This window comes from Nematocida major (genome assembly GCF_021653875.1).
Source record: "Nematocida major strain JUm2507 chromosome Unknown 2397, whole genome shotgun sequence".
Taxonomy (NCBI): Eukaryota; Fungi; Microsporidia; genus Nematocida; species Nematocida major.
Genome location: NW_025952940.1, coordinates 43,625 through 56,000, shown reverse-complemented (window position 1 = coordinate 56,000; position 12,376 = coordinate 43,625). Strand labels below are relative to the sequence as shown.

General features: G+C 47.2%; 7 protein-coding genes across 7 annotated transcripts; 4 read left to right on the top strand and 3 right to left on the bottom strand.

Annotated features, from left to right (window-relative positions):
- Positions 1–133: 133 nt before the first annotated feature.
- Positions 134–1,972, top strand: NEMAJ01_1916 (uncharacterized protein; the record flags this gene model as incomplete). Its single annotated transcript, XM_047915754.1, has 1 exon — positions 134–1,972. One exon carries the CDS (start codon positions 134–136, stop codon positions 1,970–1,972), a length of 1,839 nt encoding a protein of 612 aa, XP_047771711.1.
- Positions 1,973–2,510: 538 nt separating this feature from the next.
- On the bottom strand, positions 2,511–5,540 carry NEMAJ01_1915 (phospholipid-transporting ATPase; the record flags this gene model as incomplete). Its single annotated transcript, XM_047915753.1, has 1 exon — positions 2,511–5,540. One exon carries the CDS (start codon positions 5,538–5,540, stop codon positions 2,511–2,513), a length of 3,030 nt encoding a protein of 1,009 aa, XP_047771710.1.
- A 781-nt stretch (positions 5,541–6,321) lies between these two features.
- Positions 6,322–6,597, bottom strand: NEMAJ01_1881 (uncharacterized protein; the record flags this gene model as incomplete). Its single annotated transcript, XM_047915719.1, has 1 exon — positions 6,322–6,597. The coding sequence occupies one exon, from the start codon at positions 6,595–6,597 to the stop codon at positions 6,322–6,324; it is 276 nt and encodes a 91-aa protein (XP_047771676.1).
- A 101-nt stretch (positions 6,598–6,698) lies between these two features.
- Positions 6,699–7,421, top strand: NEMAJ01_1914 (uncharacterized protein; the record flags this gene model as incomplete). The annotated part of the gene is made up of 1 exon (XM_047915752.1): positions 6,699–7,421. The coding sequence occupies one exon, from the start codon at positions 6,699–6,701 to the stop codon at positions 7,419–7,421; it is 723 nt and encodes a 240-aa protein (XP_047771709.1).
- A 138-nt stretch (positions 7,422–7,559) lies between these two features.
- NEMAJ01_1913 (uncharacterized protein) lies at positions 7,560–8,414 on the bottom strand (the record flags this gene model as incomplete). The annotated part of the gene is made up of 1 exon (XM_047915751.1): positions 7,560–8,414. One exon carries the CDS (start codon positions 8,412–8,414, stop codon positions 7,560–7,562), a length of 855 nt encoding a protein of 284 aa, XP_047771708.1.
- Positions 8,415–8,419: 5 nt separating this feature from the next.
- Positions 8,420–8,782, top strand: NEMAJ01_1912 (uncharacterized protein; the record flags this gene model as incomplete). The annotated part of the gene is made up of 1 exon (XM_047915750.1): positions 8,420–8,782. One exon carries the CDS (start codon positions 8,420–8,422, stop codon positions 8,780–8,782), a length of 363 nt encoding a protein of 120 aa, XP_047771707.1.
- A 502-nt stretch (positions 8,783–9,284) lies between these two features.
- Positions 9,285–12,071, top strand: NEMAJ01_1911 (uncharacterized protein; the record flags this gene model as incomplete). The annotated part of the gene is made up of 1 exon (XM_047915749.1): positions 9,285–12,071. The coding sequence occupies one exon, from the start codon at positions 9,285–9,287 to the stop codon at positions 12,069–12,071; it is 2,787 nt and encodes a 928-aa protein (XP_047771706.1).
- Positions 12,072–12,376: the final 305 nt, after the last annotated feature.

Sequence of the window (12,376 nt, the reverse complement as noted above, 5' to 3'; positions counted from 1 at the left end):
ATGTAGTTATTCTAATGGCATAGTGCTTTTACTGTGCCTTTATTCGGGCTAATTCACTGAATATATGATGCCAGGACTCTTTTCTGGGCTTCCTCCGAGCATATATTGAAAATATTTAAAATGAAAACAGTGTATGAACATCGAGTGCAGAATACTCTCGTACTCCACGGACGATCTTATCCCCACAGAAAATGGAGTTTGGTGGTGGGAGGGAGCTCCCGTCTTTACAAAGGATCACAGCGTAAGAGTATGGCTAAACGGGCAGAGGATATGCTTTGACTGCTCCACAGGGTCATTTACGCTCGCTCTGAGCACTCTCCACGACATTAAAATGGGGATACTCGAGATATTCCTGGAGGAGAAGGGAATCCTCCAGAATGAGCTGATAGGGTACGTTTTCAAGCGGGTTGAGGACCTTCTGCAAGAAAGGAAGGACTCTGTGCACTACCTGAAGATTCTCCCGAACAATGACCCCATAAATGGATGGCTTTACAGCAAGAAAGCCCAGCCCAGAGAGTTTATTCCCAAGGAGATGGGATTTTTCCTGGCAGTTTCTGTTAAAATAAAAGCCTCTACAGACCCGCCAAGTACAAAAGCCAACGGCATATCCTTCCTGTGGGCGAGATTCCTTAAGAACGAGGCAATTGCTGGGAGAATATTCGACCTGCAGGAAGCCTTCTTTTTTCTCTTTCGGGACCTGCAGAATATTTCGGAGTTCGTGTACAGCATCCGGGAGTTATTCGCGTACTATGCGTACAGGGACTCCCTGGAGTTTCGGGAGATCCCAAAGTATCCCGGGAAGGCGGAGAAGCCCAGATTTTGGGAGAGAATATTCCGCCTCTTCAAGCCAAAGAGTGTTTCCGTTAGGCGGAGGATAGACTATTCCTTGTACCTGAAGGAAGTCCTTTCTGGAGAAAACCCGTACAAATGGCACGTTGAAGAGAGACTATTTTACACTCAGCACCTGAAAAATTACAGGTACGCAATTGCCCCGTATGGACACGCTTTCTTGAACCTGCACTCTCTTCTCAACGTGATAAAGAATAAGTTGGAGGAGTGCAGGTGCATGCACTGCGAGAATCCTGGGGTTGACTCTGAGGAGAAGTTCTTCCATCGCTTCACGGGGATTCCGTACGGGGATATCGTCCATGCAGCGAGCAAGTATCTGGAACACGTCATTTTCATAGATCGGGAGGAGAGTACGCTCTATATCACTTTTAAGGGTACTCTCCACAAAAGAGAGGCTCTAATAGATATAGACTATAAATATCACAAGTACAAGGGAAATCTCTTCCACAGGGGAATATTCAAGGAGTCAGAGAAATTCATAAAAGAAAAAGAAAAAGTCCTGGATCAGCTCATGATAAATAATAATCTGAAGAAAATACGGTTAGTAGGACAGTCCCTGGGAGGAGCACTTTCGATCCTTGTGTGGATGTTTATGCGGGAGAGTGAGACTCTCTCAAAATATAGCGTCTCTTCGATCGCATATTCTCCTCCTCCTGTTGTGAGCAATCCCTCGTGGTTCAGGAGGTTGGAGGGAGAGAAGTCGGAGGGAAACAAAATAACTGTCCTTATATACGGAAACGACATAATTCCGATGCTTTCCATGGGGGCAGTCTTTGAGCTCCGCCTTTTGGCTACGCATTTTTATGCGATAAGTGTCTCGAAGTACAGGAACAAGCACCGATACATTCACGCAGTTCTTCGGAAAATGAAAAAACACGGGATTGCAAAGCTTTTCATCCCGGGGGAAATATACAAAATACGGCATACTACGACTACACCGAGCACATTCTTAGTCAAAAAGACGCACTGGACGGAGTATAGTGCAATAAAGCTGTGGGCTAAGGCCTTTATGCATCACACGCCTGGAGCGATGATAAATGCACTGAATAAGTCACTGAAGTACTTCTACTCGCAGGAGGATCCTACGATGGAGATATCCAGCAGCCAGGAGGAGCAGGAATAAGGCGCTGGATGCAAATGCCCTGGATAAAATATATGAATATATGAGCAGCCAGAAATAAGCGTACATGTGGGCTGAGTGTGGATATGCGATGAACTATATATGCGATGAACTAAAGAATATATGATGAATAAATGAATTGAATATGAGTATATGGTGAATAAACACGTGAATATATGATGAATAAATGAACTGAATATGAGTATATGGTGAATAAACATGAATTAAAGAATATATGATGAATGAATGAACTGAATATGAATTGAGTATATGAGTATATATATGAACTATATATGCGATGAACTAAAGAATATATGATGAACTGAATATATGTATATAAGAACTGAATATATGAATATATGAACTGAATATGAATATATGAATAAACACGTGAATAACCCGAATATATGATGAACTGAATATGAATAACCCGAATATATGAACTGAATATATGTATATATGACGAACTGAACATGAGTATGTGAGTATGAATGTGAATAAGCATGAATAATACGTTGGAAAACCTGGTTTATTCGGATTTTCAGGGGAAATCACCCGTTAGATCCAGCAAATTCTGTGCGGTGGACCTATGATCTGCTGCCTCCAGGGCCTCCAGAAGCCTCCTCTGGTCTTTCCTTCTGACTAGGCAGCAAGTCCTCTCAACTAGCATCGCTGTAACTGCCATGTACACCGCGCAAACGTAGAATTCCGGCATGAAGAAGACGGAAAACTCGCTTTCCAGCCCGAGAGAAAGCACGAAAAAGAGCACGGAAGCAGCAACTGCGCAGAAGGAGCACCAGACAAAAGACTCCGCCGAGTAGAAGAAGTAGCAGAGCGTGGAGATGAAGAGGCAGAGCGAGAAAAAGCAGCTCACAATTTTGTGTCCTGCCAGGTCTCCACTCCCCCCTAAAACATCAATTCGCCCGAATATGCTGTAAACAACCGCAAAAGAAGCTGCCCCGTACAGTACGCCCTGCAAAAAAGCGTCAAAAACAGACGGTTTTAGACACTTTCTTCTGAAAATTCCCATTTCAATGGAGAGGGGGGATGTGAGAAGAGAGTTGAAGAAAAGGAGGAAGATGGAGGAAGGCGCCATCGACCCTGAAGCTCCCACGATTGCCCCGTAAGTGCACTGACACACGGAAACACAGATGCTTTTGAAGACGAAGAAGAGAAAGACGCTTTTCAGCCTCCCGAAAGCATTTGGCCCGTGGAAAGCGACGAGTCTCCCGAGGCTTTTGAAGGAGGGAACGACCAAATCCGAGGAAAGAGCAGGCTTGCTCGACTCAACTCCGCAGACGCATATTCCAACGTCTGCCTCCTTTATCATTTCGATGTCATTTTCCCCGTCTCCAATTGCAAGGACTATTTCCCCCATTTTTCTGAGGGAGTGAGCAATTTCTGCTTTTTCTTCGGGGGAGCATCTGTAGACGATGACGGAAGACTCTTTTGCAAGTTTTGGATTTTCCAGGAGAATCTGAACGATTTCTCTGCCTGCAAAAACTTTGTACGGATTGTACTGCATTCCTGAGGAAATTCCGCAGGAAATGGCGCTTTCTTTCCTGTCTCCTGTGAGCATCCACAGTTTAACGCCTTGGGAGGCGACTTCTTCGACTGTTTTCTGGGCGTGGGGCTGGAGCTGGTCCCGAATGTAGAGGGTTCCTGCGTAGGAAGAGGCTTCTTCGCAGTGCAGGAGGAAGGAAACCGGCAGTTGGAGGGAATTCCACGCGGAAAAAGCCTCTTCTTCAGGGTCTGAAAAGGAGGAAATTACGGGGGATCTTTTGGGGTTTTCCCGGAGGATTTGGATAAGTTCGTGGAGTCCCTCGCAGGAGCAGCCGTTAGAACCTGAATTTTCCACTTCTTCCCGGGAAAGTCCGCATTCTGGGCACTCTCCAGAGTGGAAGCTCTTTTGGAGGTAGTCGAGTACGTCTTTCTCGGAGATATCGTGTGCTGCCATTGCGAGAGACCTGAATTCTCCGCTGACTTCTGGAGCTCCCTCGCACGTAACGACTTCGTTGGAGCCTTTTGTAAGCAAAAGAACTCTTCCCAGGCCCATTACAATAACGCTCATTCTGGAAACAGCAGCAGAAAACGGTATTTTCCCAAGGACAAGGAACTTCCTGGGCCTTCCACGGACTGAGAGCGTGACTTCAGTCTCTGTTCTCCCTTCAAGGAGGAATCCTGCGCTTTTAAGGCGCTCTAGCATGCAGACTTCCTCCTGGGAGATGCCGATATATTTCCCGTCGACGACATCCACGGAGTGGCAGAGCAGGATTGTAAGTGCTGCAAGAAAAGGCGCCTCTCCTGAAAAAAAGGAGTCCTGGAGACCTGAAAAATCAGCATCTTCAGGCCCTGAAAACCTGAAATTTTCCAACGGTTCTTCAAAAAAACAGGGGGACATTTCAAGCGGAAAATGGACTCCGACGAAGTGCATTTTGTTCATTGTGAGGGTTCCTGTCTTGTCGGAAAGCACGTGCGAGACCAGGGCAATGTCTTCAATAACTCCGTGAGAGTTGCACTTTGGGCTGTTTTCTGGGTCTTTCATTCCGGGGTCAGTGTGAATGAAAGTGGAGTATGCTATGCGGAGGCCATCCAAAGTCACGAAGAGGGAAAGCGGCACGAGGCTGCTGAAGATGAGAATGTTCGCTGTAATTGCCCGCAGTCCGTGACCCAAAAAGGATGTATTTGCAGGCCCAAGAAGCCACTCGCTTTTTCCGATAAAGTACCCGGACGCCACGGAAGAGGCGAGCAAAAGCGCAGCGTATGCAGCCAGAACGTACGTGACCAATCTGGCTACTTCCGCCATGAAGAGAGACTCTTTTATGCGGGTTTTCAGGGGGGGTGATTTTTTTGTGGGCAAAGCGAGGCCCAAAACCGTGCACTGCGAGAAAAGAGAGGCACCAGCCGGGGCGAAATTTTCATCTGAGCACGGATACGTCTTTTCCTGGGCGTGTCCTGAGGAGAGAATGCGCAAATTTCCAGCGTAAATCTCGGAATATTCGCAGATTATTTCTTCAATTTTATCAATTTCATCTTGGAGCAATTTTCCATTTTTTCCAATTTTCAGGATGGGTTTTTTCACCTTCAGGGCGCTTTCTCCGTTTATTGCGCTGGTTTCTATGTAGACTTCTCGGAAGCCTTTCTCCAGGCCTTCTGCGTATGCCCCCAGCAAAAACAGGTCCACCGGAAAAGGGTTTCCCCCCTGCAGGAGTATCCTGTCCCCGGGATTTATATCTTCTCTGGAGATTTTCGCGAATTTCCGATTTCTAAGCGCCAAAACCTGCTGTTTATTAACTGCCTGATCGAGGGAGAACTTCCTAAGCTCCTGCACGGCTGTCTTAAGGATGCTAACGGCAATTGTAAAGAGCACGCACACGATATACCAGGACCTTGAAAAAGATGTGAGGTTTTGGAGCGAAACCACAGCACAGAGCGCGAGAAAAAAGACGTTGAAGGACTTCGTGGCCTCCCTGAAAAGTCTCGCGGGGAGAAACCCAGCGAGGGAGTGGGAAGTCGTGGAAACTGCGTTGCAGGCACGGGCAAAGTGCTTCGGGGTGCAAACAGAAAACATGGAAAAAAGAAATGCGGGGAATAAAAATGACCCAGGAGAGAATCGAACTCCCAACCATTCGATCTGGAGTCGAAAGCGCTACCTTTGCGCCACCGGGCCGCCTTCTACTGAACCGAAAAACCTTCTCGGATTCTCTCTCTGTGTTTATATAAAAGAAAACAGAAAAAGCAGGAGATGGTTTACGGGCAGGGGGAGATGGACGTGATATTCGGGGAATTTAGTGAAAAATTTCCGGGGCTTCTTCTTGCGGGAAATGAAGAGCTGGTGCGAAGTGTGCCCAGGGCCCTTGAGTGCAACAAGTACATAGAGAGACTGCGGCGAAATTAGCAGGTCTATTGTGGGAGTGTTATTCGGGATATATGCATTAAAAGCCAGCCTATTCATGATATTTCTTCTGCTATTTGCTAATTCTGTGGTGTTTTAGAGGCAATTTAGAAGCGAGTGGGTTCTGGGAGCCAAATACGAGTGAACTAGCCCGGGCATGGGTAGAGGATGTGCTAGAATTCAGTCAGCTATGCTTGCATTGTTATTTCAGCTAAGAACTAGTCCACTACAGTAAGTTATGAGTGAAATATAACTAATAGTTAGCTAGTATTTCAACTACAGTGAGTTATGGGTGAAATATAAATATGAGTGAAATATAAATAACTTAGCTAGTATTTCAACTATGAGTGTGACTTATGAGTGATTTATTATTTCAGCTGTTAGCCAAATACTCAGTGAATTATGAATGAACTATTGGGTTAACCAGCACTTCAATGACGACTGAACAATGGCTGAACTATGAGTGAGTTTCTGGGACGCAGGCTTCTTTTACGGTGATGAAGACGACTCCGTTCGTTTCCTCTGAGCAGATAATGCACTTTGTCGACTGCTCTATGAAGCCTCTGGCGCACTCGTAGCAGAAAAAGTGCCTGCAAACGGTCACGCACTGGGCGGATTTGCAGCAGAGAGAGCACATTTCCTTCTCTATCACAGTATCTCTCCTGTGGGGATCTGGGCAGTTTTCTCCGCGTGGACAGTGCCCTGTTTGCGCGAAGTTTCGGCAGTTCTTCATCTCTGAAAAAAGTGCATTTTCCAAGAAAAGTCTTGGGCTGATTTTTGGGCTTTGCAACAGTGTTTCAGGAACCTCATATATTCCACAATTGGAGGACGGGCATGTATAGTCTAAGCACTACTCTTTTGCTGCTGCATGGCTCACTAACTGTTCTCTCTCTTTCCGTTGCAAGGAGTGTCTGTTTCCTGCAGGAGAAAAATAAAGAAGTATTCCTGTTCCTGCTGCTTAGCAAAATTTGCTCTTTCTTCCTGTTCTCAAAGGGCACTCTTCTTGGGCGAACTATTGAGCAAAAGTATGCTGCTTTTGTGACCGTTTTCGAGATACTTTCTGGAGGGTATTTGTCGCATGTGGAGAAAATGCGGGTTCTTGACGCTTCTTTGCTCGTCTTCGTGAATGGGCTTTCCCTGTGGGGGATACTCGCGGGAATCCACAATACGCACATGCAGGTCCCGTATAAAACGCAGAGAAGGCTTCTTTCCGGGGAAATGGAGATTTTATGCTACAATATAACGACGGCTGGGGAGATACTTCTCTTCATATCGCAGTTCGCCTGCACTTTGTACATAATATCAGAGACCCCCGTTGTTTCCAAGGTTGTAGTTTCTGTTTTTCTCCTGCAAAGTATTTGGGGGTCTGGAAGGGCGCTGATATTTTGCAATGTAATGGCGAACCTTTGGGCGTTCAAGGACGTTCTTATCTCCCCGTCTATGTGCAGCATATCCCTGTTCGTCTCCAGCACGGCCACTTTGGGGGCTCTCCTCGCAGGAAACTACCTCTCCTGGAGCATGCGAAATCCCACTGCGCAAAGAGTGACTGTCGAGTGAGGAGGGGGCGGGGTTTTCGGGGCTTTTCCTCCTCGAAAGTGAGCAAGCACGCAGAGGAAGTCGCACGCGCAGATACCACATATATGCGAATAAACACGGCCTCATTTTAACGGAATATCCACATTTTTCCACAAATATTTATTCAAAAGCGTACACTTTATATATGCACGTGTACTCTTTTCGTCCGTGGTTGGACTTTATCCGGAATATTATGCCGGTACACGCCGTTGGAGGAATTGGAAACTGCTGGAAAGAGTCCCCGGGAATTTCATACTCGAAGTCTCCCACGTGAACCTCTCTCCCGCCCACCAGGCAGTCCACGGAGAAGTTCTTCACTGCAGAGGACCTGCTGTCGTACAGGGGATGAGCTATTCCCACTTTCTGTATGATTTTCTCGTTTTTGAAGGCAATTCCGAGCTTCCCCTCAGAGCCTGCGAAGGAGTAGCAGTGGTGCTTGTCTATTATCCGGTCGATAGCTACTTCTGCATTCAGGCCTTTCGTTGACTTCCAGAAAGGGAACTTCCGCACAAAATATGCCTCCGTTGAAATGTCGTGCATGATTCGGGCACCTTCCAGGTAGTCGGCAACGTCAACTTCCTTGTACTTGCTGTTGAAAAGTGCCTCCAACTCGCTAACTTTCCTGGTTATTTCCGCTGCCCGCTTTTCGACGGTGCTAATGTGTGAGAAACAGTTTTGGTTCACTCTGTAGAGGAGGTACCCTATAAACAAACAGCTAATTAAGGACCAGGCAAAGAGCAGATGCCGGAACAGGAGACCCCATTTCTCTCTGTGCTCTGAAACGCACTTTTTCCGTGCGTTTTTCTCTTTGGCAAGGTCGTTTTCCCCCTCGGACAGGTCGTCATTGGAAACCAGTTCAGAGAGAGACTCCCCCTCGCTTGTGCACTCTTCCTCTGGGCTCATTTCCGGACTTTCTTCCTTCATCCTCAGAACATCTTCCTTCTTTTGTATTCTTATAGGCCTTCGGTTTTCCATGAAAAATGAAAAAGAGAGAAACAAGAAGAGAAATAGATTTACTTTCCAATATCCCGCGAGTTTCTTCCGGAGCGGTGCTTCCCCTGCTGAAAAGCATGGAAAAGTACTCGGTGGACTACAACGGCCTAATGGAGGAGTACGAGGGCGGGGACAGAAGCACGAAGTACCTGTTTCTTCTCGCTGGAAACAACGACCCAGCTGTCTACCAGCTAATCCCCCTGTTTTGCAAGCACTTTGGGATTTCCGTGTACATTGTGGAAGAGTTTGTGCGCATAAAAGAGAAAGTACCTGTTTTTATCCGGGTAAAAGACGGGGACGCGGAGGAAGACGCACTTTTGGAGCGCCTGAAGGCGTATGGGTGTGCTTAGGCGGGTTTTAGCGCGGTTTCTCGCGTAGACATGCAAAAAAGCGCGAATTTTACCTCTTTTCACCATCAAAATGATCTCTGCTCAAACATGAGATCCGATAGTTTGGAGTGCGCAATAAAAACAGGAAGTTCTCTTCACAGCTCTTTTTGCACAGCCGGAAACAAGCCTGATTTTGGCGATTTGGCGATTTGGGAAGTTCAAGAAGAAATTTGAAGAAAAATTGCAGGGAAGGCCCTTCCTAGAAAGAGAAGACGCCGGAAAGTGGGAAAACAGGCAGCTTCATTTCTTCGAGTGGGAAAGCATGCGGGATTCTCTGGACACTTCTTTTTAATGGCGTTTGGTGAGGCCGTGTTTTTAGGGGGGTTTTTCCAGGCAGAAAAGCGAAATTCCGCTGCAGCTACTGGAAGAATGCGATGCAAGTGTCTGGAAGTGGGCTTTGTGATAGGCCTGTAGCAAAACAGTGTGTCGGCGCCTAAATAAAGGCAAGCGTAAACAAACGGCAATGCTCGATAGAAAACACATAGTGCCAGAAATACACGGAAAAAACAAAGAAACAGAAGAAAACAAAGACGATTTGGAAAGCTCTTTTGACGCATGCCTGAGCAGGCTCGAGGACTTGCGCAACCAAATATCCTCGCCCCAGGAGGCACAGTCTTCTCTGGAACTGCAACTTGAAACGCTGTTTCAGTCTCGGGGCAGCAAAGTTCTCACGGACATGGAGAGAATTGCGGTTATTCTGTGCCGAATTGCACACAAAATCATACGGAGCGACTCCCTCTCGGATACTGACTACTCAGTTCTTCTGCAGATATTTGAGCTTGGCCTTTTTCTCGCGCAGTTTAAGGACCGGTGGCTTACTCACCTGAACAAGACAAACGCCCTAACAGCGAACAAATGGGAGGCGCAGAAGGAGTTTATGCACGTAGGCGCCCTTCTATCGCCTGCTAGAGAGCTTATTTCGCTCGCTCAGGAGTACATTTTGAGGCAGCGCGTGCTTTTGGGAAACAGGTGCGATTTATGCGCGTATTCCCTCGCAAACATCAGCGGAATATACATGCCCAGCCTTTCCCTTCTTCTACAGAGCCGGAAAATGGAGTTTTCCCTGAGCGGGCGAGGCTCCGAGGGCCTTCTTCCCCTCGACTATTTCTACTTTCTCATGTACAACCTTTCAGAAAACGGCCTTGAAAAAAACAAAATACTCGTCGAGTGGACAAAGAAATACCAGCACGAAATTGACGGGGGCCTTTTCTACCTGCCAAATATAGATGTGCAGCAGTACTTCAGGGCAGAAGTTAGGCGAATTCGCGACTTGGCAGCTGCTGTTGCCGTGGTAAGAGCAGCAAACTCCCACGCTCTTCTCGTGGATGCTGACATTGTCCTGCAAAGCCACAGAAGAGGGAAGCTTTCCACGCGGCTTTTCCTGGATCTTCTCGTTGAAACGTACACGAAGGGAGAGTGGGACTTTACCGTGCAGATCCTGCAGGAAGTTTCGAAGTATAATGCAGTTGCTTCCGAGACAATCACAAAGTCTCTCATAATAATAGCAGAGGCCACAGAGCTGTCGCTGTACTTTTTCAAAAGCTCGTTCATCATCGACAGAGACTACGCGGAGGCCTGCATGCTTTGCATAGAGCACTTCCACTACATCTCCAGGGACATGCTGAAACTTCTCTGCAAGAGCGACTACTTTGGGCTCCTGTGCGTGGAAAAGGAGGTTTTCCAGAAAATCACAAAAACCGTTGCAGAGATGCATTGCAAGGAAGTGGTCGTTAAAAAAGGCGCTGAAACTGTGACTGCGATAGGGTGGGATGTGCTTGAATTCTGCAGGAGGGTCTTTGCGGTGATGAACGTCTCGATTGGGGCGCTTGAAAAGGGCCTAATTCTAATGCTTTACTTCCCCAGCGCGAGCGCAGCAATAAAAAGACTCGTGTGGGACGAGGTTGAGGCAAAGGGAGTCCACAGGGTGGCCGAGGCGGTGGATAAGATCATTCCTGCGCTCTCCATATGCACGGGCCTGGACCTCAAAAAGCCCGAAAATGCACATTTCGACCCAGCAAAAGCCCCAAAACCGTTGCTGGAGGAGGTTGAGAGCCTGATAGACGTGCTGAACCACTACCGAGAGATCCCTGCGATACAAAAACAGCTTCTGCGGATGTGTAAATACACGGGAATATTCCCTGTTTTGGCGAATTACACTCCGGACGTTTTTGCAATAACGTGCATACAGCGGGAAATAAAAAGGCTGCGCCCAAACATAAAGGAGCTGCACAGTTTCCTGATGCAGATCAAGGAAAGAGGGGAGCTGCACAGTGGGTCGTACTGGATAAGCCAGGCAAGGCGAAAAATATCGTTGGGAAACACTATCAGGTCGCTAAATTCGATTATGCTGCAGGAGGACATGCTTCACACGCTTTGCAGCGAAGAAGACATTGTGTATCTGCTTCGCTTGGTGAGCAAAAGGCCGATACCCGACACTGTTCTGGCGGCTGCCCTCGTTGAGAAGCTGGAGGCTGACTCTTTGAGCGACTCTGGGCTTGTCATGGGAAGTAACTCAGCAATAAGTTTCACAGTTCCGTGCAAGCCGCTTTCCGTCTACTTGATGATGACGCAGAAGGAGTTCACCGGCAGGCAAAGCCTTCTAAAAGTGCAGGGAACGAACTCGGAGGCTGAGCTCTTCATTCAGGACGGGGTTATGCTCTTCCGCACGAGAAAGCCCGTTAAAACCTCGGAGGAAATAGTTGAAGAGGTCGAGTATAAAGTTTCCTTCCCGAAAGAAGAGGGAAATGCGAAGGTGCAAAGTGCAGGAGGCGGGAGAGTGGGCTGGAAAATCTCCTTGGGCGTGCACGTGAACAAGTACGAGTGCCAGGTATACATGGGATCGTCCGTTGTGAAGATCCCGCACGGGGTGAAACCTGTCAGCATGGTGGTGGGAGAGGAGTTCCGGGGAATTCTGAACCGCGTCCTGGTTCTGGAGGAGATATACAAGAGCGGAAGACTCTGCAGCAAGCCAAACGATCTCTACTACGTTGAAACTTTAGTGGAGATTGAAAAGGCCTTCCAGTACTACAACAAGTTTGGGCTGCTGATTGACTCTTCTGTCCCGTACCTGGTCAGCGGAAAGTCGAAGGTTCGGATGGTAAACACCTTCCAAAGCGCAAGCAGCCAATGGAGGGCGAGCGAGCGCCTGTGCAGGTTTATTTCAAAACTCTCAGCAAAGCATTACCAAGTAGAAGATGCTCTCCACAGCAGCTTGCACCCCCTTGAAAACCTGCATGAATGCTTAAAGTAGCTGCAAGCGCAATAAATGCATACCGTGATTTATTATGGAAAGTCCGGGCTGAAATTGCGATATTCCAGGTTGGGTTAGGCTTTATTGTATGCTGAAAGCATAGTTGCTCCTAAATTGGTTATTGCTTGGATGGCCTAATTAAGTAGCTACATAACTTAGATGTCAAGGGATAGATTAAACCTGTCTATATAAGCAGGGCGAGAAATAATAAAGGCCATGAATTTCACTAGCACTTCCAGTTTCAAGATTTGATTTTAAGATTTCAATTTTATCTTTGATTTTGTAATTTTAGGAGTTATCTTTGC